Source organism: Apis dorsata, unplaced genomic scaffold (assembly GCF_000469605.1).
Source record: "Apis dorsata unplaced genomic scaffold, Apis dorsata 1.3 scaffold_243, whole genome shotgun sequence".
Lineage (NCBI taxonomy): Eukaryota > Metazoa > Arthropoda > Insecta > Hymenoptera > Apidae > Apis > Apis dorsata.
The window spans coordinates 123,109-144,015 of NW_006263522.1; the positions used below are offsets into that span (position 1 = coordinate 123,109).

The following is a 20,907-nucleotide window of genomic DNA, read 5'->3' on the forward strand; positions in this document are numbered from 1 at the left end:
GACGGAACATTGTCAGTAAAGAAGGAAGAGAGAAGAAAGATCGCACTAAAAGGAGAGAAAAAATAGAAAGAAAGAAAGAGAGAGATGAAAAGGCGGATGAAGTTCAAGGTTACCGCGCTTGAATGCACGTCCCACGCGGAAAATAGGAAAAGAGGGAGAATATATTTTCCAGCTTCGAGGTGAAACATGAAACGCTGGCCGGATGGTGGGCGAATCAAATGATTTCCGGAAAGGAAATTTGTGGACAAACTTTATGTTCTATGAGACGATTTCCTGATCAATCATTAGCTATTTTAATCGAAAGCCACTTCCAAAGTCCATATTTTCATGTCATCCAGTCGATGAACCATATTTTGATTAAAAATAAAATGAAGTTTTTTGAAGTTTTTTAGAAAAGTAATTATCAAATCTACAACATGATTAAATTATGACTGAATCAATATATATTTCGTTTATCCTATTAGATTTTATTAATGATTATTAATATATATTATACTACCTATTTTCTTTCGTCTCCTATGTATGGAAAACGAAAATCATATAATGAAAAATTTTGTAATTATGACTTGTCATCCAAATGACTAGTACTAATTATTATTACGTGTCGATGATGATACAAGTATAATGCATGTACTTGCAGCGAGACATGAGCTGCTCGGTAAAATTCAAAGTGATAAACAAGGATATTTTCTCGTTTTTTTCCAAGAATCGCGTATTCGGTAGGCGTTTCGTAATGATACATCCAGGTGACATTATTACGAGGCGATAATTCTCGTGACTAAGTACAATGATGATGCGACTAATTCGTAGAAATTCGTATTGTATCTTCTTATATATAATAACGTATCAATATTGTGGAAATATACTCTTCAAGAAATCTGCAAAAAAAATCAGAATTATTAATTACAAATTTTAAATTCATGAAGAAATACAATTATAAATAATATAGATTTTTATTTATTTAGAAATTAAATCTAATTGAAATATAATCGATTAATGAGTTCATGTTTAATGTTTCTCATCAATCGTTTTATCAGTCATAATTGTATATATAATGCATAGGAATACATTGTTCAAGGTAATCGGTATGAAACGGTCTCCAGCTACTACGTATTATTGTTCTTTCATAGATATGATGCAATTGCATGAATTGCAATCAATCGCGGGACCACACTTAAAAGTTTCTCTGTTAGAATTTAAATCGGTTGATAATTTCACTTTTAGTTTTATAATTATGAAACAAAGATAATTGAAATAGAAGAGGATAAATAGATTAAAACACTTATTCAGAAACGTTGAATTACATATGAGAGAAAAATGTTAATGAAAAATAAACAAATCTCTAGAACAAAAAAGAAAGAATAAAAAAAGAGAAAAAAAAAGTAGACACTTTGAAGTTGAAATTAAGAAGGGTCAAGACATACGAAATTTTTATATAAATATTTTACATATGAATGTTTCATGCTGTTGAATTGCTGTTACGAAAAAATATTTTAGTTTACTCCATATAATTAAAAATTAATATATTAATAGCATTAGCCATGGAACGATATGCAAAATCTTTTAAACATTGCGGGAAACCGCATGTCCACTTAGAAAAGTAATTCTGAGAAGAGGAATTGGGCTAGATTCTTGTCCCATTGGCCTAGCAAACTCCAACTAGATCTCGAGTTTGTTGTCTCGGCTCTTCACTGTACTCAGACCGTAATCGTATTTGGGTTAGCATGTCCGGACGTGGCCCGGACGTGGCAACCTTGAACTTGCCGCCCCGAATGGGCCAATATCAACTCCCAAACCCCTTTTCCATCGTGAGAAAAGGATGGATACCGGTAATACGTTCCAGGAAGGGAAGAAAATAATCGGAAATCTAAGGACATAACGAAGAATTTACTACTTTTAGACCGTACTACAAGGTCTTTCCGATCTTGCATCTTATAACTCGTTCAAAAATTGAATTTCGAGAAAAGTATATTCTGAAACGATTGAAAGAGCATAGATTTAAATATTTTGTGGGCATAAATGTATGATATAATGGGAAATGATTTATATATTATATGATAAAATGTTATAGTAATTGATATATATATATATATATAGAACATAATTTTCATTCTAGGCATAAAGAAAATGTTGATAGATTTTTTAATTCACTAATGAAAAATATTATAATTTAATGAAAATAAATGAATTTGTAACAATTGTTAAATCGAAAATTGATAGCAATCTAATCAAATAAGAAAGAATAGATGTATCACCTGTTGAAAAAATTTGTACATTTTTTTTTTAATATTGAAAAAGTTTATGTAGCTTTCATAAAGATTTTTATAATTTATATGCAAATTAAATATTCTATTCTAATTGATTTTTTTATCTTTAAAATATAAAGTTTTTCTCTTAAATATTTCAAGCTAAATTCATTTATATAAAAATAATGTTCATCTTTATTAACATTGTATGACTTCATAGCATATTGGGTGGATCTGCCTATAGAGATCAACTTTTTCCGAACCTTGAGGCGAATAAGATAGTCATGGACGACCTCGAGCAAGTGTTGGCTCCCGGCTACGTATAACGGATTGCCCGTGACCGGGGAGGACCTTGGCCATGGATGTACGTCGGATGTCGTGACGCAGGCGTCGCGACGCGCGCGTTTATTCCTTTCATAATTTCTTTTCGCTACAAGTTAAAAAAAAACAAAAATCGAAAATATTCAAATTTATTCAATAAAATTAATAATAATTTAAATTAATAATTCAAATTGTTGAATTTATTTTCTTTTTGCAACATCTTTTAATTTAAAAAGTAATAAAATGTAAATAAATAAAATTAAAATTTTATAATTAAAACCAGATTTTATCCCAAATAAATTTCAATGAAACTTTTATGAAAAAAAAAAAACAAAAAAATTAAAATAATATTTCATTTCTCATGACAAGAAATTTATACAAATTTATACAAGTTCATAAAAGGATATGTTATGCAAAATATAAATATCCACTTAAATTTTATCAGAAGAGAAATCATAATATTTTTAAAATTAATTTTTACCTAGAATTAAAAATAGATTTCTTCGTAAAAAAATTTATAAAAATTTAATACTTCATTGCTTTATATTTATAATTATGTATTATAAATTGAAGAAAATCCTTTTATAAATATTTCTATTAGAAATCTTGTAATAAAAATATTTAGATCTTTTCCTGATTGTTTCTTTTTCTGAAACCAAGGAAACAATAAATTAATTATAAATAATTATTTTCAAAAAAATTCAAATTAAATATATAATAGAAAAGAAAGTAATAAGAAATTAGAAAATACATTTGTAGAAAATATATTTGTTTACATTTATTATATATTCATTTATTTATTTTTATATCTTATAGTTACAATTCTTTTATATTAATCAATAACAAATAACTCAATCCTATCTATTACTTTAAATTCATGTTACAATACATACAAGAAAAAGTTTTAATGGGGTAGGCGTTAATAGTTCAGCTTACCCTGAAACAATCGTCGTCGACCTTGCATCAGTCTCAACCGGCAACTTACGACTAGCGATGGAACCGAAATTCTCATAATCTAATATCAAATCGAAACAAATTGAATATATAATGTGTTAAAAAAATACAAATGCAATACAATACAAATTTCAAGATGGCCACTCTCAACACTTAACGTTAATTTTTCATATATTTTTCCTATTATTACGTATTCTATTTCTTCCTGCATATTATAGTGTATAGATATATCATTGCATAAAAAATGTATCGCATCTAATATGTTAATTCAAAATAATATGAAAATAAATATCCGGTACTTACTATGTTCTTTTATGATAAGTTCATTCAGAAGATTTCAACATCATATAGGATGTAAATTATTCAATACAGATGTATAATTTTTCAAATCATCAAAATTTAAATTAATAACATCCTAAAAGCATTTAATGATATATATAGATCTTTAATAATACAGTCTAAAAATTACATTTTAGTTCGTGCCCATCGCTACTTATAACGGTTTGCCCGTGACCAGAGAAGACCTTGGCAATGACTTGCGCGACACGCTGCGACGCACGACAAGCCGGCTCATAGTGCGCATGCGTCAATTGCGCACGCATCTCGCTCGATGCATTTGGAGGTCGCATATCCCGTGCACACCGACTACAGCAACCTTGACCTTATACCTCGGCCCGCTAGCCAACGAGGTCCATCCCCTCTTGAACGGTTGAAGGTCATCAGCATAGTGGCTAGGAAGCCGGGACGAAAAGAGGGAGACAAGCTGATGGTAACGGCTGCGGAGAGTAAAAGAGGACCTAGCAAAATCCAGTCGCTCAATCTCTCTCGAGGACGCGTTAACGATTCTCAATTACCGCGCGTCAGCCCTTGTCTCACTGCATCTACCCCCACTACTTCCATAACTTGACTATCTTTTTTTATATTTCGATCTAACTTTTCGCATTTACTTATTTCATTTTGATTCATATATTCACAATATTTTTATTATGAATATTATATTTCGTTTTAATTCAATGTTATTTATTTCATTTCTATTTTTTAGTTTTGTGATTCAAAGTTATATACGAAAATAACGACAAAGATTACAAGAAGAAAATTTCAACATATCTTTTCAAAAGAATGAATATGTAAATGTTACGGCATATATAATGGAAAGTTTAAGTTTAATTTAAGTTTTTAAGTTAGTTAAAATTTAAGTTTTTTTATCTATTAAATACAAAACACAATTAAATTCTAATTATGTATTTTTTTTATATTATATAGTATATAAATGATATAAATGATTATTCAAGATTTGACATGGTAAGTAACTAAAGTATTCATTAATTATATTCGTTAATTTTGAATGTTCATTTATATTTAATTAATAAAATAATTTTTTAAAATGTTAATAAATTTTTTGTTTTAAAGATCAAGATAACACATATTTTAATAATAAAGCAAAAATAAAATAAAATTTATTAAGATAACTGCGATAATCTATTAATTTTAATATAAACAAAATCAAAGAAACATTTTCTTAATTTTCAATTTAAAATTAAAAATAGAAATTATATATTTATCGAACTTATTTTATGAATTATTCAAGTAATAATAAAAAATCAATTGAAAAGATTTTAATATAATGTACTTAATAAATTAACTAATAACTGTGCAATCTATAAAAAAAAATTCGATGCGATCGTAAAGAGATTACAAAATCTTAATACTTATATCTAGTGGAAATTACACTGTGGAAATGAAATGCTTGTCTCGTAAATGATTCTCGTACAGATTAGAGACGGTGGAAAGTCGAGGTCGCCCTTGACGTAAGCGCCAACCGCGTAAAGAACACAAATACCGATGGTCTTTCATAAAAGAATCTAAGTCAGGAAACTTGACCGAATAATATCAATTATTCATTGTTTATATTTTTGAAACAAAAAACATTATAAAACAAAATTTAAAAAAAAACAAAATTATTTTATCAATATTTAAAATTGTCATCAAAATCATATATTGTTATTGATTATTATAGCATATTAAACTTCTAATATTATCAAAAAAATATTTTAACAAGTATGTTTTTCATTTTTTATATAGTCTATTTCTCAATTGTGAATATTTCTGATGCAATATTTTTCATCATAATTTTAACTCAAGTTAAAAGCCATCAGATCAGTTCAAGGCTTCGGAATTTACCAAGTTCAACCTTCATATCTCATAAATAATTTTCAAATAATTTAATAAAAAAAAATCGATAATATACATATTTAAATATATATAATTAAAATATTGTTTCATAATATAAATTAATAATTTTACTAGATTTATACATGATATTTTACATTTTTACATTTTCAATAAATTAGAATAAAAATATTATTTGTATAACATTAATCAAAGCGAAAAATATACATGATAAAAACATACTTATTTGTCATGTAAAAATCGAAAAAATTAAAAATAGTTTCTCTTCTGAAAATCAGCATTGGCGCCAATATATTATTAAGTTTTTGAGCATCGTTATAGCATCTACAAATGTTTGACGCCAAATACAAACTTGATTTACGGCTAAGTAAATTGGAACGAATGAATATTATCATATCTCGAGATCGACATGTCCTTTAAAATAAAATTAACAATTTTTTCCTTGGAATAATAACAAAAATAAGCAAAAAATTAATAAACATAATATAGCATTGTGAATTTTAAATATCTTTTTTAATGAAAATAATAAAATCATTAATTGTAGAAGAAATGTTAAAAAACTTTTACATAAATTCAAAAATACATGATCGAAACTAAATCGAACATTAATTTTCAATATATTTATTTTTTTGTACCAAAGATATTGTATTTCATCATATTATGAAATTTATATATCAATAAATTTGATCTTAACATCAACCATTGCAATAAATCGCTTTTATATTAATTATATCATAATTGATATTTTCTGCCAATTAAAACAAATGCTTAGATGACAAAAAACTTTTGAATAACGAATAATAAAAAATAAAAAAAAATAAGAACATGATAGAAGATTCGTAATTACAAATCATATCATATAAATGTAGAAGCATATTTGTAAAAATATACCAATGATGAAGCTGATGAGAACGATGATGAGATTTTTGGCAGTGAGCCAAAAAAAGTTTCATCGACTACTTTCATTGCAACGACGATGTAAAACGATCTTTCTAAATGCCATCGGCCTTGTCCTTGACATCGACCACAACGTCCCGACACTACGCAGCTATGATTGCATCAGAATGTTCGATGTATGGAATACACTAGGAAGGAAGTTAGTAAAAAGCAAAAAAGATAAGAGAGAAGTAATACTAAGTCGATCATAGTAGGAGGTTTCACATAGTTGGACAAGTGGATAATAAAATTTATTTATATCATTTTTTGCATGTTATATGATTTTATAAATTACATTAAAATTATTTTAAAACAAATATTTTTATTTGTACTTTTTTACTTTTTATTATTTTAATAGACTTTTTTCATATCAATTAAAAAATCCGGATATATAAATTTATATATAAAATTTTTTGGAAGTATTTTATGAAATATAAAATATATAGTAACATAAATATATAAAATATCTATCTAATTATATAAATTGAATATTTAAAAACTCGATTATTTGAAAATTACAATTTGTGATAAAAAATTGTAATATACTTTGATATATCAAAATTGAATAAAAATATATAAATTTATAAAACAAATAATTTAATATTATAAATATATAAATAAATTTCAATATATATATTTTTACTATATATATATATATATTTTTTTTTATTCAACTTTTATGTATCAAAGTACATTGCAATTTTTGATCACAAAGTGCAATTTTCAAATAATTGAGTTTTTAAATATTCAATTTATTATAATTAGACATTTTATTATTATTATATATAATAATAATAATTGTGTAAGTTATATATACAATACATATTTATGTACAAAATATAATATTAAAATTTCAAGGAAAATAGTATCTATCATGTGTTCAAGTAGATAATTTATTACTTTAGTTTCCTATTTTTAATGCATTATATTGAATATTGAAGTTTCAAAATAATGAAAATCACTAATATGATCATTTTATATAAGAATAAAATAAAAAAATTAAATTAAATTAAATTACTTTAATTTTTTTCCCTTATGATTTTTAGGTTTTCCTTGAGGTGGTTTACCATGATTCTTTTTTCCACGTTTTTTAGTTTTTTCTTTTGCTTTTGTTGCACGTAAATCTTTTTTCATTCTCGGATCAACCAGTTTATAACGTCCTTTAACGCCAGGTGGTCTTTTCGTTTTCTTTTGTGTCATATGTTTTTTCATGACTACATAAGTAACATCTTTTTTCGGCTCTTTATGAGCTTTCTTATATAAACTAGAAAAATAGAAGATCACAAATAATCAATTTCATATGCATGCATAAATACATAAAAAATATATAAAATTTTTTAAATAAAAATTAATGCTTACGTTTGTATTTGTTTTGCTTTTTCTTTGTTACTAATATCAGTATTATCCATTATTGATTCCACTTTCTTTTTTGCTTTTTCTAATTTACGTAACGCTCTACGCTTTTTTCTTGCCTTTGCTTCTATTACCTTTTTGATTGGTCTAATATTTAAATCTTCAACACGTTTTTTATATTCGTTAACAAGTTCATTTGGTACTGGTATTACATTTTTCATGTGTTTTTCTTCATCTTGCATAAACCAATCTGGTAATTTTTCGTCATTAAATGCATATCTATTCCAAGCTGAATCTATTAAGTTTCTTCGAATTTTTTTACTCTGTATTAACAATGATCCCAATGCTAAATCTTCTTCTGATAAATGTTTCCTTTTCTTTAATTTATTATCTATATATTATAAAAATAATTATATTAAATCTTTTATTTACTAAATAAATTTTATTGTATAATATCCATACAACATACTTACTTGTTTGAGAATTATCTTTGTCATTAATTTCATTTCTTTTAGATTTTTTCATCATTTTATTCACATCATAATCAGAATCTGAATCATCATTATTAAGATCATTATTATTTTCATCATCATCTTGTTTTTTTTTTTTTATATTTTTATGATTTTTTATTTTATTTTCTTTATCACTATCTGCAGAAATGTCTTCTCCTATAATATGACCACCTTTCTTTTTATATTCCTCGACCATTTTATCCAATTCAAAATCTTCATCTTTTTCATCTTCTAAATTTTTGAATATATCCTTTTCAAACCATAATTCTGCTTTGTGAATTCTTTTAGTTTTTTTGTCTCTATGATCTAAATCAGTTAATAAAGGATTCTCGAAATCTTCTTCAATATTATTTTTTTTTTTTTTAATGTTTTTAATATTTTCATCATCAGATTCATTTAAACCTAAAATTTAATTGTATAATTGCATAAAAATATTAATAATTTTATAAATATAAAAAATTATACATTTAAATAATGTATAAAATACCTAAATCTGATTTATTACTATCTGAATCATTATCTGAAGCATCATCCGAATCATCTGGTTCACTATCTTCTGATTTATAATATAAGCCTGAACTATCTAAATGTCCTTTATCTTTTTTATATATTATTTTTTTTGTTTTTTTTTGTTCTGTATCTGAATCTACATCACTTTCTGCTAGTATATTAGGATCTTGATCCATTATATTTTCTAACTGTTGATGTGTTTTAATTTCTTTCAAACTAAACATATCATCTCCTTCCAATATAGGTCCTTCATTTCCTTTATGTATCATTTTTAAATTAAGTCGTTCATTTAATTTTTGTCTCTGTTTGTTGGCCTTTTTTTTCTTTCGTTTAAGATCTCTAGCTTCATTTTCTTTAAGTTCTTCAATTTGTTTTCTAATTTGTTCATCTTCTATATCTTCCAGTTCTTCTTGACTCATAGGTGCTGTTTCTATTGTTTCATCAAGCAAATTTTGTATATTTTCATCTATTGGTTCCTTTTCTTTCAAAGATTCCTTTATTATCTTCCACCAATTAATTAAATTTCGTAAGTCCTTTTTACCTAATACTTTAATATCTTTACAACATTCCTTAATTTCCTTAGTTGTTTTTTCATGATTAGTTATTATTTCATCATCAAAAACGATTTCAGAAGTATTCTGCAATGCTTCTACAACATTTTCATGTGCTATAAAATCTTTAACAGATAGTTTATGGTATAAAGTGTAATCATTTTCTGGATAACCTTCTACTTTATCTTTTTTTTTTGTAGGATTAAATATATTTAATTTATTTGTAGGTTCTATCTCTAATTCAGAAAAAACATATTTTGGATCTAAAAATTTAGGATCTAATTTATCTGGTGCAATATAATATTGACAAATAACAAAAATTTCAGCAGATTCTGTACGTGATGCTTGTGGTTTAGTTGCATGTACCTTAAACAAAATACACAAATAAAATACACAAACAAAATATCAATATAATAAAAATTATTTTTGTAATAAAAAAAATTATATACCTTTTTAAATAATTGTTTTAATACCCAAATCAATGGATTATAATCTTTTGAACGAAAGACTTTTGTAATAAACCAACCACCAGACCGCAAAAAATGCGTTGCCATTTTAAGAGCACTTAAAGTTAAAACAATTTGTTGATATGCATCATGGAGCCAATTTTTACCTACATTTGGTGCTCCATCATGTAATACAACATCAGCTTTCCAGGTTTTTAATTCACGTGTAATTGATATACGGCATTTATCCGTTGTAATATCTTCTATTAAACTGATACATCCTGGAATGGGTTTTATAGGAAACAAATCTACACCAATTACTATGGAAGATACTGGCATATTCTGCCGAGCAACTTGCATCCATCCTCCAGGAGCTGCACATAAATCTATACATACTCGAGATTTTTGTAAAAATTCAAATTTCCGATTCAGTTGAATCAATTTGAAAGCCGCACGTGATCTATAACCTATAAAATATAATTTATTAAAAAAATAATTTTATTTTTAAATCATATATTATCAATAATAATATAATTTTAAAAATATATCATAATTTAAAATTCAATATTAAAATATTCATTAAATGAATAAGGTTATTTTTATTTTTTTTATAAAATAATATTATTTCAAAATATTTACCCGTTTCCTTTGCTAATTGATAAAATTTATCTTTTCTTTGTTTTCCAATTTTTCCTTTTTTACCCATTTTAATTTATAAACGATTTTATTTTTTATAGAAAACTTATTTCAATGAAAAATATTTCTCTACAAAAATAATGGTAGTGTACTAGCGCTACATTATAGTCCATATATATCTATATATAAGATATTTTAGAAGTGGGGATAAAGAAAAATGGACATTTAGAAAATACATTTATTTTTAGGAAAAAACATCAACCTACTTCCAAATGCAAAAGAAAATCTTTTATGTATAAACATATAATATTAATTAATATGATATTAATATAATATATAATATTATTTAATAATTACATTTAATAAAAAAATGAGTCACAAAAAGTATCAATTTTTCTATTTAATATATTTTTCTTGTAACTGTAACTTTTATTTTGTATACATTTAAATCGAAATTGTATGAAATTTACAAATGATTTTGCAAAAGATGCAAAAGAGTATAGAATGAGAACTGCAGGATGAAATCAATTATTACTTCCATAATTTCTTGATGGACATATTTTTTTCTGAATCTTTTTGCATGACTTTTGCTACAGCCATTTCAAAGTCTTCTTGGGTAACATGTACACGACGTTCTCTAAGAGCATACATACCAGCTTCTGTACATACACCCTAAAAAGAAAAGAAATAAATAAATAATTCTGGAAATAAAAAATGTTAAAAAATATTTTCAAACTGTATATTAAATACCTTCACTTCTGCACCCGATGCACCAGGCATGAGTTCAGCAATTTTTCTTAAATTTATACCACGTGTTAAGTTCATTTTTCTCGAGTGAATTTTTAAAATATCGAGTCGTGCTTCTTCATTTGGAGGAGGGAATTCGATTTTACGATCTATACGTCCCGGTCTTAATAATGCTGGATCTAATATATCAATTCTGTTTGTAGCCATAATGACTTTTATATTTTTTGTTGCTTCAAAACCATCTAATTGATTAAGTAACTCGAGCATTGTTCGTTGAACCTATAATATAATATAACATAAAATATAAAATAATTATAATATAAAAACTTTTAAATAAACACTTATTTAAAATAAAATTTTTTTATTCTAAAATATAAAATTTACTTCACTATCCCCTCCCGAACCAGATTCAATGCGAGAACTTCCAATTGAATCTATTTCATCCATGAATATTATAGATGGTGCATGTTCTCTTGCCATTACAAATAATTCACGAACCATTCGTGAACCTTCTCCAATAAATTTTTGAACCAATTCAGAACCCGATACGCGAATAAATGTACATTCAGTATGATGAGCAACTGCTCTTGCTAATAATGTTTTACCTGTACCTGAAAATAAATGAATTTATCAATAATATTATTGAATTTTTTAATTAAAAAAAAAAAGAAAAAATTTTTTTGTTTATTAATTTTTTATTTATTACCTGGTGGTCCATATAAAAGTACACCTTTAGGTTGGGCAATTCCAAGAGCATCAAATAATTCAGGATGTTTAACAGGTAATTCAATAACTTCTTTAATTTCTTTGATTTGTTTATCTAAACCACCAACCATTTCATATGTAGAATCTGGTACTTTTTCAACCATCATAAGAGAAACAAGTGGATCAACTTTATTTGGTAAAATTTTATGCAAAGTATAACTTTCATTACGTAATGCAACTCGTGAATTTGGTGTCACATCATTAATATCGATATTTTTATCTATATCTACTACAAATTTTCCTTCAGGATGTACTTTGACTAAAACTTTTTTTTTATCCATTGGTTTAACAACTTCTCCAACATATGATCCTTGTTCTTGAAGAAGTTGCAATTCTTCACGCAACATACGTACTACAAAGAGATATTTTTATTCTAAAATGATTAACTAAAAAAAACAAAGATATAATTATAGAATAACATACCTTTTGCATTAAGCTCATTACGTTGTGCTTGTAACCTCCTCAAATTTTGACTCTTTTCAGCTACAATTAATTGAAGTTCTTCGATTTTAGTAATGTAATATGGTTTAAAACCTTCTCCTTTCATAGTTTTTTCATCTATTTCCATCTAAAATATTAAAATAAATAAATACTACCATTAAATAATAAATATATATCACGTTATTTAGCTTCGAGTACTTACTTTGTTTGTGAGCGTCATTGTTGCACTCACTATTTATCTATAATTAAGTACAAATTATAATTATTTTTATACTATCATTTATCTATAAAAATAAGTGTGAAAAAAAATTTAAAACTTGACTTATATATGATGTTACTAGAAGAATTGCTTGTCATTGATACCTACTGTACTGTAATGTAATCCTCGATCTCAAGTTGGGAGTCGATTACTTGCTATAAGGTTATCGACAATCAATTTTATATCGATTAATACATTTATTGCATATTGATTACAAAACATTAAATGAAAATTAATAAAATTTAATAAAATTTTTAAGTTAAATTAATAAATTATATTTATTTTTTTATTTAATAATAAAAACTATTAAACATTTAATAAAATTTATTATCGCTTGATGTAAATCATCCTTTAAGATTTATAATTTCATTAAAGAGTAATATATTATTTTTCAAATTATATTATTAATTATAAAATAATTAAAAATTATTGAATTTATTTTTTAGTATTTCTTAATTTATGTATTTCCTAAAAATTATTATTATAATTTATATTTTTGTAAAATTGGTAAGACTGAACGATAACGGTACTTGATACACGCTTAAAAATTTATAGAATAAAATAAGGCGGCGACGCGGAAAATTATATATATTATGTTAGAATTCTTTCACCTAATTTTTAATTTTATAAAAAATTTAGCACGCGCGTGAATAATGGAAAATGTTTTGTTATAGTAATAGCAAAATACATAATATATAAAGTATAACGTGAAAGTATTCAATACGCCACGTGACTGCATGATTTTTATACAGTTTAGATCACATAGGTTAAGGTGAAGACACTCTAACCGGTCGGCGGGAGATGAACTTTGTTCTTAGTTTTTATATATTTTTTATGTAAAAAATGGAATTTGACTTGTCGTTCAATTATATGCCAATATTTTCCATTATTTTATTACTATTTGTCACGTTCACTACAGTCTTCCAAAAACTTAAGTAAGTATATTTTTTTTGTTTTCTCTCTGGAATATTACAATTACAATTATATCATATTTTGTTTATATATTAGATTAAGATGGCCTGTAAAAGTGAACTGTTGGTTTTGTAACAAAAATATAAAAATTTGGCGACAACAGCTTAATTGGTGGATGTGTCCATATTGTGAACAATACAATGGTTTTTCTAAGGTAAATTAGTTTTTTCAACTAAAATTTTAAAGGATATATTATTCATAATATTATATTATATTATATATATTTATAATATTGAAGATTATATTCATATGACACATCCAAAAATTTTAATTCAATTATTAAAATTTTATGCATAATGTATCTTGATTATTTCACCAGGTTGAATTAATTGATTCATTAAATATTTTTAAAGTTATTGGAATATCTTGATACAGAATTGAAACAATCTATCTATGCAATATTGTTTTTAAAATTCAATATTTATTTTGGATACTGTTCCTATATTTTCTTCCATGTCAAATTTTAGAATGGTGATTACTCATATAATATACCAGAACAATATAAGAAACCTTCACATGAAATCAAAAGATATTGCACAATCAACCAAAATATGACTAATAAAAATATAAATAATGGGCTCTGCAAACAATGTAACATGAATGAAAACCTAAAAATATCAAAAATATCTGGTTATATACCTGAAAATGAAAAAAATTATGAATATGAAATTAAAAAGTTGAAAGATAATTTAGAACAACAATATCCATTGTGTGCAAAATGTAAAATTACAGTAAATAATGTATTATATAAGCAAGCATTATGGCTTGCACAATATAAAATGTTATTATTTAAACAAAAACCATTCTGTATAATTGCCAATGTAAGTATTATAATAAAAGATAAATAAAATTTTATATATTTCATATTTTATTGATTTCTTTTAAAATATAAAATTGAATTTTCAGGACAAAAAATGTTGTGAATTTATATGCAGAATAATAGCAACAATATTAGGTTCTATGGTAGCATACAATATGGAATTCATATTTTTGCCAGTTGGAGGGTTATTTTTTCAATTCTGTGCTTGTTGGATAACAAAAAAACAAAATTCTGATACATTACTTATGTTCTTATGGATTTGTATGATTACACTCTTACCTTTTAAAGATACAAAATTAATTAAAGCAGATTTTCAGAATTCGTGGTTTTCTCTAGAATATATAACTCAGTATCATATGGTAAGTTAATAAATTAAAATAAATTATATTGCATTAATATTATAATTGTATTTTAATATATAATGTTTTTCAATAATTTTTGTTTTAGATAATATTATTTATCTCAATTATAGGCTTTATAAATATCATACCTAAATCTCATAAAATTACATTAAATAAAAATATATCATTTAAAAAAATTGAATCTTCTACAAAAAATATAGAATTATTTGATTCATTTACAACAACTTCAAATAATAAGCACAATTTTAAAATTAAAACTATTGGTAATTTAAATGAAAATGTTGTTAATCAATCGGTAGAAAACAAGTCTCAGTGTGTAGGAAATTCAATTAATTCCAAATCTATAATTTTTCAAAATTTATTGTAAGTAATTTATTAAATTATTAAATTTTTTAATTTTTCATTAATTTTTTATAAAATACAAAAAATAATTATTTATATTACAGTACAAATTCGGAATTACAGTCATCGCCAATATCTATCAGTAATGATGCAATATTTAATTCTACACCCATATGTAAAAAGAATATGATAGATAATAGTTACTCATTGAATGATAGTTTGAGTACATTAAGCATATTATCACTAGATGAAAATAAACCAAAACATTCAACTAAAATACCTAAGATTTTTCAAACTAAAGTGTATAGTACAAAAAGTTCTGAGCTCTTTAAAAAATCTGGTAAAAGACATATTTTATCACCACCGAAACTAAAATCAGTTACACAAACATCCTGGGTAGCCGGTGGTTATTGGCAAGAAGGTATAGATGCACCATCATTGTCCAGATCATCCAGTCAAAGTTCTGGCTTTGGTTCTGTGAGTTCTAATTTTGGTCCATCTAGAGAACCATCTATACATGAATTTGATCAGTGTTCAGTTGTATCTGATACAACACAATCTTGTTATACATTACGGCAAAATAATAGTCCCATTGGATCTTTTTGTCAACAAGGTCTTCAATTTCCATCAGAACCAAAAAATCAATCACTTAATAATCAAACAGTGAAACTTACATCAACTAATCTTTATACTTCACAAATGTTATTGTCTCAAAATAACAAAAGAAATAATTCAATTTTTATGGATCAATGTTCACAAGGGCAAAATATGAATATAAATGATATTAAAAGTCCCTCTGAAATGCAAATATTTCCTAGTCATACCACTATTGTAACAAGTCCCATTTGGTTACCAATCCTTTTATGTGGTTCACTTGTATTAAATATAATAGTGTTATGTACTATTTTATTACATTGAACAGGGTATACATTTTTGCTATTCTATCTGAATTTATATTTGCCATTTATACGTATTTTAGTTTTTAATTATAAAGCAAGTTGATTACTATTTTATAAAGTAATTACTTATAAAAAATAGTAATTAATAATATAGAAATTTCAACTTGTTGATAAATAGCGATACACTGCCAGTATAAAGTTTTCTATTATTATCATAAAATCTTGTTATTATCACTCGCTTCTTTATCTCATATAAATCATTGTAAATAAATATTATTTTTTTATATGCATTTTACAAAGCATCAAATTTGAACAATAATGTTAAGTTAAACGCATAATAGTGGAAAATGGGATACTGGTTCGACGGAAAAATTATCTGACGTAAACTGTGAATCTTGTGATAAAAAAAACGTTCTCCATGTGTGTTCATTAGTAAGATATATATGTAATCCAAAAAATAAGAATTAAGAACTGAAATAATGTGAAATTAAATTCACTTTATATTGATGTTTAATTTTTTTTTTTTAATTCTATTATTATATTTGTGAATACAAAAAAAATTGTTTTCATTACTATGACTTATAATTAACAAACAACATTATAAATCTTATTAAAATAATTCTATTGTTATTATAATACATGTTAATTTTTTATGTAAATTTTGGTACTTGCAATCTTGTACTATTATCTTGAATATGTTTTGAATGTTAATGTTTAATGTTTTGAATATGGTTTGAAAATAAAAAGATAAACTTTTTAAATGAGAATTATAATTTTTTTTAGTATATTCAGAATTTTTATTACAATTTTTAAAATATTTCTTATCTTTTTCAATCTTATTAAAATAATATATAATATATATTAAACAAAATTTTATCCAATTTATAAATATAAGTATTTTTTTAATGATAATTAAATATTGAAAAATATTTATGAAATAATATTGTAAATAAAAAAACTACAGATGATAAAAGTACAAGCTAGCAATACCATTAAATAAAATAAAATATCAATAAAAGTTTCTATGATGATGTTATTATATTTCTTTAAAAAATCAATATTTTTATTATATAATTATTTTAAAATTAAAATAAAAATAATTTTCAAATTACACTGCTAATTACATAATTAATATCTTAATATTTATACATATGTACATTTATGAAACTATCTTTTTTTATTTTTTTTAATATAAATAAAAAATTTTGCATTACAAATTTTGTATATATATGATGAAATCCAAAGTATTCTTTATATTTGTAAGAATATATATTATTATGTTATAATGTGATGTTAAAATAAATAAATAAAATAAATATTATATCTTTATTTAAGATGTTTGTGTAAAAAAATTTATATAAGTTTTTTAATGAATAATATATTTTATACTATTATTTTTTTGCACTTTGCACATTTGATACTGAATTTTTAACTTTAAATGGTAGTAAACAATATTCATTATCTGATTTATATTTAAAATGTCTAAGATCTGGTATATTAAAATTCACTTTTCGTCTGCGAAATCTTCAATAAAATTAAATATAAATTAAATTATATAATAAAAATTGTAATTTAACAATAACTTACTTAGTAACCTGCTCAATATCTAATGGTTTTATTTCTCCTATCTCTTCTTTATAAGTACTCCACCATTGACATTTAGCTATTCCTTCCTTTGAATCCCTATATATTTCTTCTTTTAATGCATCTTTTAATCCGAATTGAGTTAATGTACCAAAACTTTTCATTAAATCTTGTTCTGGAATCCATTTTCTTTGTCTTTAAATATAAAATATAAATTTCATAAATATATTAATAAGAATTAAAACGTTTATATAATTTATTTATAATTAATACACACATGAAATCATATATACCTTGCATTATAAGATCTAATTTTAGGTCCTTCGAGACCTTTTGGTAAAATATTATAACATAAATCATAAGTAGTTGTCATATTACTATAATATTCCTTTTCGTGATGAAAAAATTTTTCTTGGGGTAAACCCTTATGAGAAAATTGTATTCAAAGACAATATTGTAATAATTAAACATCATTTGAAGATTATTTTATATATCATTTATTTTCTATAACATACTTTAAATGGTAGTTTTGTATACCTCTTGTATAAGTTTGTTTTCCCATTTTACAATTTGATTTATTTTCCAAGTTTCATTAATATGAGGTTTAAAATCTATTTCATATGTAGTTCTCCAATCATCAGGTTGGATTATGTAATCTGCTCTACGTTCAAACCAATCACCTACTAATGTCTTTGGTGAGTACTTGTTTTCGTCTAGTAGTGGTCCACGATCAAGTGTAATTTTTGTAGGAAATAATTTTTTTCGTACATCTGTTAATGATAATGTACCATCTAAACATTGTTGTTCCACATTCCAGTTCATAACATTCATGGTATTTATCTTTGAATAATATTATAAGAAAATAAATTAAACAATAAAGTAAAAATTAAATAATTATTATATTTATTATTGATTGAATTAAAAAATAAGTTATCAATCATATAAACTTTATCAATAAGAAAAATCGGATATTTATAATTTTGATATTAAATAAATACATATATATATAATATTAATTATTTTATTATTAAATATGCTATCCAAGAATTATTACTTAAGAAATATTATTAAAAAATATTAATGTTTTTTTTACTTTTATATTTTTAATGCAATTTTCATTAATTATTAAATAATAAATAGTGATAAATTTCTTAAAAATAATTTTTCAAATGAGGAAGCGAGTTGCGTATAATAATCCAAGATACCTTGAAGCTACAGTTTCTTTAAACTGCATACCATTTAATTCTAGAAAAATTTTAGGAATCCCTACTTCATTTTATTTTCTGCTTCCGATGAGGTAGACCTGAATTTGATCGAGGGCTTTTGAAATATGTTATGACATATACACAAAACATGCAATGAAAAAAGAATTTATTATTTGCATTGCATTTTTATAGTAAACCTACTTCGATACTTATAGGTTTCGCTATGCACCATCGAGCATCAGTATAGATTTTTTTTTAAAACGCCTGTAATTTTTTTATGTTGTGGAATTTAATTAAATAAACGCACGTATATAACATATAATTTTTCGAATAAAGCATAACGTAGCAAAGCACGTGATACAACTATATGAGTTTGTCGCACTTTTTCTGTACATTTTTCGGTATGTTTCTAAACCACAATGAAACGAATATCTACATCTGTCAACTTATTTATTTCCTTCACATTCGCATATTTCGTACAGTTTACAAAAGAACGGCAGCGGTTATAGATCAACCTCCTCATTAACAGTGATTTTTGTTTTTCTATGTGTATATCATTAAATATTAACTACTCTTTTTTAATTATAATTTTAAATATGTTTGATGTATTATGAAAATAATAATAACTCTGATTTTTATTTTATTTTTTTTGTGTATATATATCGAAGATTTTTAAAAAGGACTTTTCGACAAGGATCTGATTTTTGAGGAGTTATACAATAAAATTCATCAAATTTTTCTTAAGCTTCATTGCCTGTTTATGCGCATAAATTATATAAATTATGATGTAAAAAAATAATAATAATAAACATATGTGTCAATTAGAGAAAAATGCTGATAATTTAAATTATATTATAATATATATAACAGGCTGATTTATGAATTCGATCATTTTTTAATTATATTTTGATCGTAACAAAAATTTGTTCAATAAGTACTTTCGAATTTTTTTCTCCATGTTGAAAAATCAATAATGCCTTTACAATAGTCTATAAAAATAAATGTTATTTAGTAAGAAAAAGTGGTCGATACTCGAAATTCACAATTAAAGAGTTGCCTAGGCTGAAATTTTATTTCACGATTCAGTAGCTTAAGAAGAGAATTGAATCATGATCCAAAATTCAGCAGATACATTAATATCTTAGTTGAATAGTAGAATGAAAAATACATTATTGTATGACAATATTTCGACAATTGTTAAGGCTTTGAAACAGTAATGTTACGTGTATTTTTCAATAAATACATATACTTGTAGCCTTTTATGAGTAGGGCAACTTGCAAAGATCGTTTTAATTTGCCAAATAAATGTAATGGAATACGATTATATTTACATACATTTGACAATAATAATTGCACTCATTATGCACCACGCACTTGTCTTTGCATAATATGCAAACACAATTTCACTCTCGATATCACAAAAGTTAAAAAACGGAAGATGACAAAAAATGATTTCACATGGAAACATGATTTCTTTCGTTATTGTCAACAACAACGAGAGACAATGATTTATAAAGAAAATGTTAATTTTTTTTGTCTACACATCATAAAGAATCTGCGCGTAACAAAATTTCGACGTATCACAAACAAATATTTTGTTGCGCACAGTTTATAGAAACCTATCTTAAATTAATATTGTTTAGAATTCTCCTGCTCCGGACAATATATCAAGTACGTGTGGCTCGTACATTTTTAAGAAAATCATAAATAAAACAATTACAAAAAAGTACATAAAAAGTACACAAAAATTGAAAAGCATTAATTACTGACAAATATGGTTAAAGAATAGTTTTCTAAAAAATGCATGTGTACGTTACATTCAACGATTACACTGAAAAAAAAAAAAAAAAAAAAAA

General features: G+C 24.5%; 5 protein-coding genes and 1 long non-coding RNA gene across 11 annotated transcripts in view; 2 read left to right on the forward strand and 4 right to left on the reverse strand.

Moving 5' to 3' along the window:
* The window catches only part of LOC102680346, a 39,086-nt gene extending 36,392 nt beyond the window's left edge, over nucleotides 1–2,694 (forward strand). Inside the window, exon 2 of the long non-coding RNA XR_421804.2 lies at nucleotides 2,467–2,694. This is a non-coding gene — a long non-coding RNA (uncharacterized LOC102680346). The remainder of the gene's footprint in view (nucleotides 1–2,466) is intronic.
* LOC116185654 overlaps nucleotides 1–4,121 on the reverse strand; it is a 5,626-nt gene extending 1,505 nt beyond the window's left edge. The window contains exons 1-3 of one of the 2 annotated variants that reach the window (XM_031510579.1): nucleotides 3,504–4,121; nucleotides 2,510–2,676; nucleotides 1,506–1,867 (exon numbers count right to left, since the gene is read on the reverse strand). In XM_031510579.1, coding sequence (XP_031366439.1) covers nucleotides 1,784–1,867; nucleotides 2,510–2,676; nucleotides 3,504–3,579 — 327 coding nt within the window. In that variant the 5' untranslated portion in view covers nucleotides 3,580–4,121 and the 3' untranslated portion in view covers nucleotides 1,506–1,783. Of the gene's footprint in view, nucleotides 1–1,505; nucleotides 1,868–2,509; nucleotides 2,677–3,503 lie in introns of those variants that run through there. The other variant, XM_031510580.1, reaches the window with a different exon arrangement.
* Nucleotides 4,122–7,561: 3,440 nt separating this feature from the next.
* On the reverse strand, nucleotides 7,562–10,864 carry LOC102680477 (pre-rRNA 2'-O-ribose RNA methyltransferase FTSJ3). Its single transcript, XM_031510576.1, has 6 exons — nucleotides 10,659–10,864; nucleotides 10,023–10,486; nucleotides 9,000–9,939; nucleotides 8,474–8,914; nucleotides 8,007–8,391; nucleotides 7,562–7,911 (listed from the first exon to the last, which is right to left on the reverse strand). The coding sequence occupies exons 1-6, from the start codon at nucleotides 10,723–10,725 to the stop codon at nucleotides 7,662–7,664; spliced, it is 2,547 nt and encodes an 848-aa protein (XP_031366436.1). The 5' UTR covers nucleotides 10,726–10,864; the 3' UTR covers nucleotides 7,562–7,661.
* Nucleotides 10,865–11,042: 178 nt separating this feature from the next.
* Nucleotides 11,043–13,073, reverse strand: LOC102681081 (26S proteasome regulatory subunit 8). 4 transcript variants are annotated; one of them, XM_006615851.2, is made up of 7 exons: nucleotides 12,976–13,073; nucleotides 12,811–12,847; nucleotides 12,591–12,735; nucleotides 12,109–12,519; nucleotides 11,787–12,013; nucleotides 11,406–11,681; nucleotides 11,043–11,327 (listed from the first exon to the last, which is right to left on the reverse strand). In XM_006615851.2, the coding sequence occupies exons 2-7, from the start codon at nucleotides 12,826–12,828 to the stop codon at nucleotides 11,187–11,189; spliced, it is 1,218 nt and encodes a 405-aa protein (XP_006615914.1). In that variant the 5' UTR covers nucleotides 12,829–12,847; nucleotides 12,976–13,073; the 3' UTR covers nucleotides 11,043–11,186. The 4 variants fall into 4 exon arrangements, with proteins under 4 accessions (XP_006615914.1, XP_006615916.1, XP_006615915.1 ...); XM_006615853.1 differs by having other exon boundaries at nucleotides 12,811–12,892; nucleotides 12,976–13,016; XM_006615852.2 differs by having other exon boundaries at nucleotides 12,931–13,013.
* A 275-nt stretch (nucleotides 13,074–13,348) lies between these two features.
* LOC102680709 lies at nucleotides 13,349–16,776 on the forward strand. Of its 2 annotated transcripts, XM_006615848.2 has the most exons (6): nucleotides 13,349–13,802; nucleotides 13,876–13,993; nucleotides 14,307–14,660; nucleotides 14,746–15,018; nucleotides 15,107–15,384; nucleotides 15,468–16,776. In XM_006615848.2, exons 1-6 carry the CDS (start codon nucleotides 13,711–13,713, stop codon nucleotides 16,279–16,281), a joined length of 1,929 nt encoding a protein of 642 aa, XP_006615911.1. In that variant the 5' UTR covers nucleotides 13,349–13,710; the 3' UTR covers nucleotides 16,282–16,776. The 2 variants fall into 2 exon arrangements, with proteins under 2 accessions (XP_006615911.1, XP_006615912.1); XM_006615849.2 differs by lacking the exon at nucleotides 13,349–13,802 and having other exon boundaries at nucleotides 14,159–14,660.
* An 877-nt stretch (nucleotides 16,777–17,653) lies between these two features.
* Nucleotides 17,654–18,762, reverse strand: LOC116185653 (uncharacterized protein C1orf158-like). The gene is made up of 4 exons (XM_031510578.1): nucleotides 18,384–18,762; nucleotides 18,140–18,270; nucleotides 17,850–18,041; nucleotides 17,654–17,786 (listed from the first exon to the last, which is right to left on the reverse strand). Exons 1-4 carry the CDS (start codon nucleotides 18,675–18,677, stop codon nucleotides 17,654–17,656), a joined length of 750 nt encoding a protein of 249 aa, XP_031366438.1. The 5' UTR covers nucleotides 18,678–18,762.
* Between the last annotated feature and the right edge of the window lie 2,145 nt (nucleotides 18,763–20,907).

What these genes read in the sequence shown, in the direction of transcription:
- LOC102681081 (XM_006615851.2), bottom strand. An exon ending in TAATGAGCTTAATGCAAAAG is followed by an intron (nt 12,520 to 12,590) that starts GTATGTTATTCT and finishes ATCTCTTTGTAG; the next exon opens with TACGTATGTTGCGTGAAGAA. An exon ending in ACTTTTATATGGACCACCAG is followed by an intron (nt 12,014 to 12,108) that starts GTAATAAATAAA and finishes ATTTATTTTCAG; the next exon opens with GTACAGGTAAAACATTATTA.
- LOC102680477 (XM_031510576.1), bottom strand. Translation starts at nt 10,725, where the DNA reads ATGGGTAAAAAAGGAAAAATTGGAAAACAAAGAAAAGATAAATTTTAT. An exon ending in TAAAACAATTATTTAAAAAG is followed by an intron (nt 9,940 to 10,022) that starts GTATATAATTTT and finishes ATTTTGTTTAAG; the next exon opens with GTACATGCAACTAAACCACA. An exon ending in AAAGCAAAACAAATACAAAC is followed by an intron (nt 7,912 to 8,006) that starts GTAAGCATTAAT and finishes CTATTTTTCTAG; the next exon opens with TTTATATAAGAAAGCTCATA.
- LOC116185653 (XM_031510578.1), bottom strand. Translation starts at nt 18,677, where the DNA reads ATGAATGTTATGAACTGGAATGTGGAACAACAATGTTTAGATGGTACA. An exon ending in ATTAGATCTTATAATGCAAG is followed by an intron (nt 18,042 to 18,139) that starts GTATATATGATT and finishes TTATATTTAAAG; the next exon opens with ACAAAGAAAATGGATTCCAG. An exon ending in GATATTGAGCAGGTTACTAA is followed by an intron (nt 17,787 to 17,849) that starts GTAAGTTATTGT and finishes ATTTTATTGAAG; the next exon opens with ATTTCGCAGACGAAAAGTGA.
- LOC102680709 (XM_006615848.2), top strand. Translation starts at nt 13,711, where the DNA reads ATGGAATTTGACTTGTCGTTCAATTATATGCCAATATTTTCCATTATT. An exon ending in ACAGTCTTCCAAAAACTTAA is followed by an intron (nt 13,803 to 13,875) that starts GTAAGTATATTT and finishes TTTATATATTAG; the next exon opens with ATTAAGATGGCCTGTAAAAG. An exon ending in ATAATTTTTCAAAATTTATT is followed by an intron (nt 15,385 to 15,467) that starts GTAAGTAATTTA and finishes TTTATATTACAG; the next exon opens with TACAAATTCGGAATTACAGT.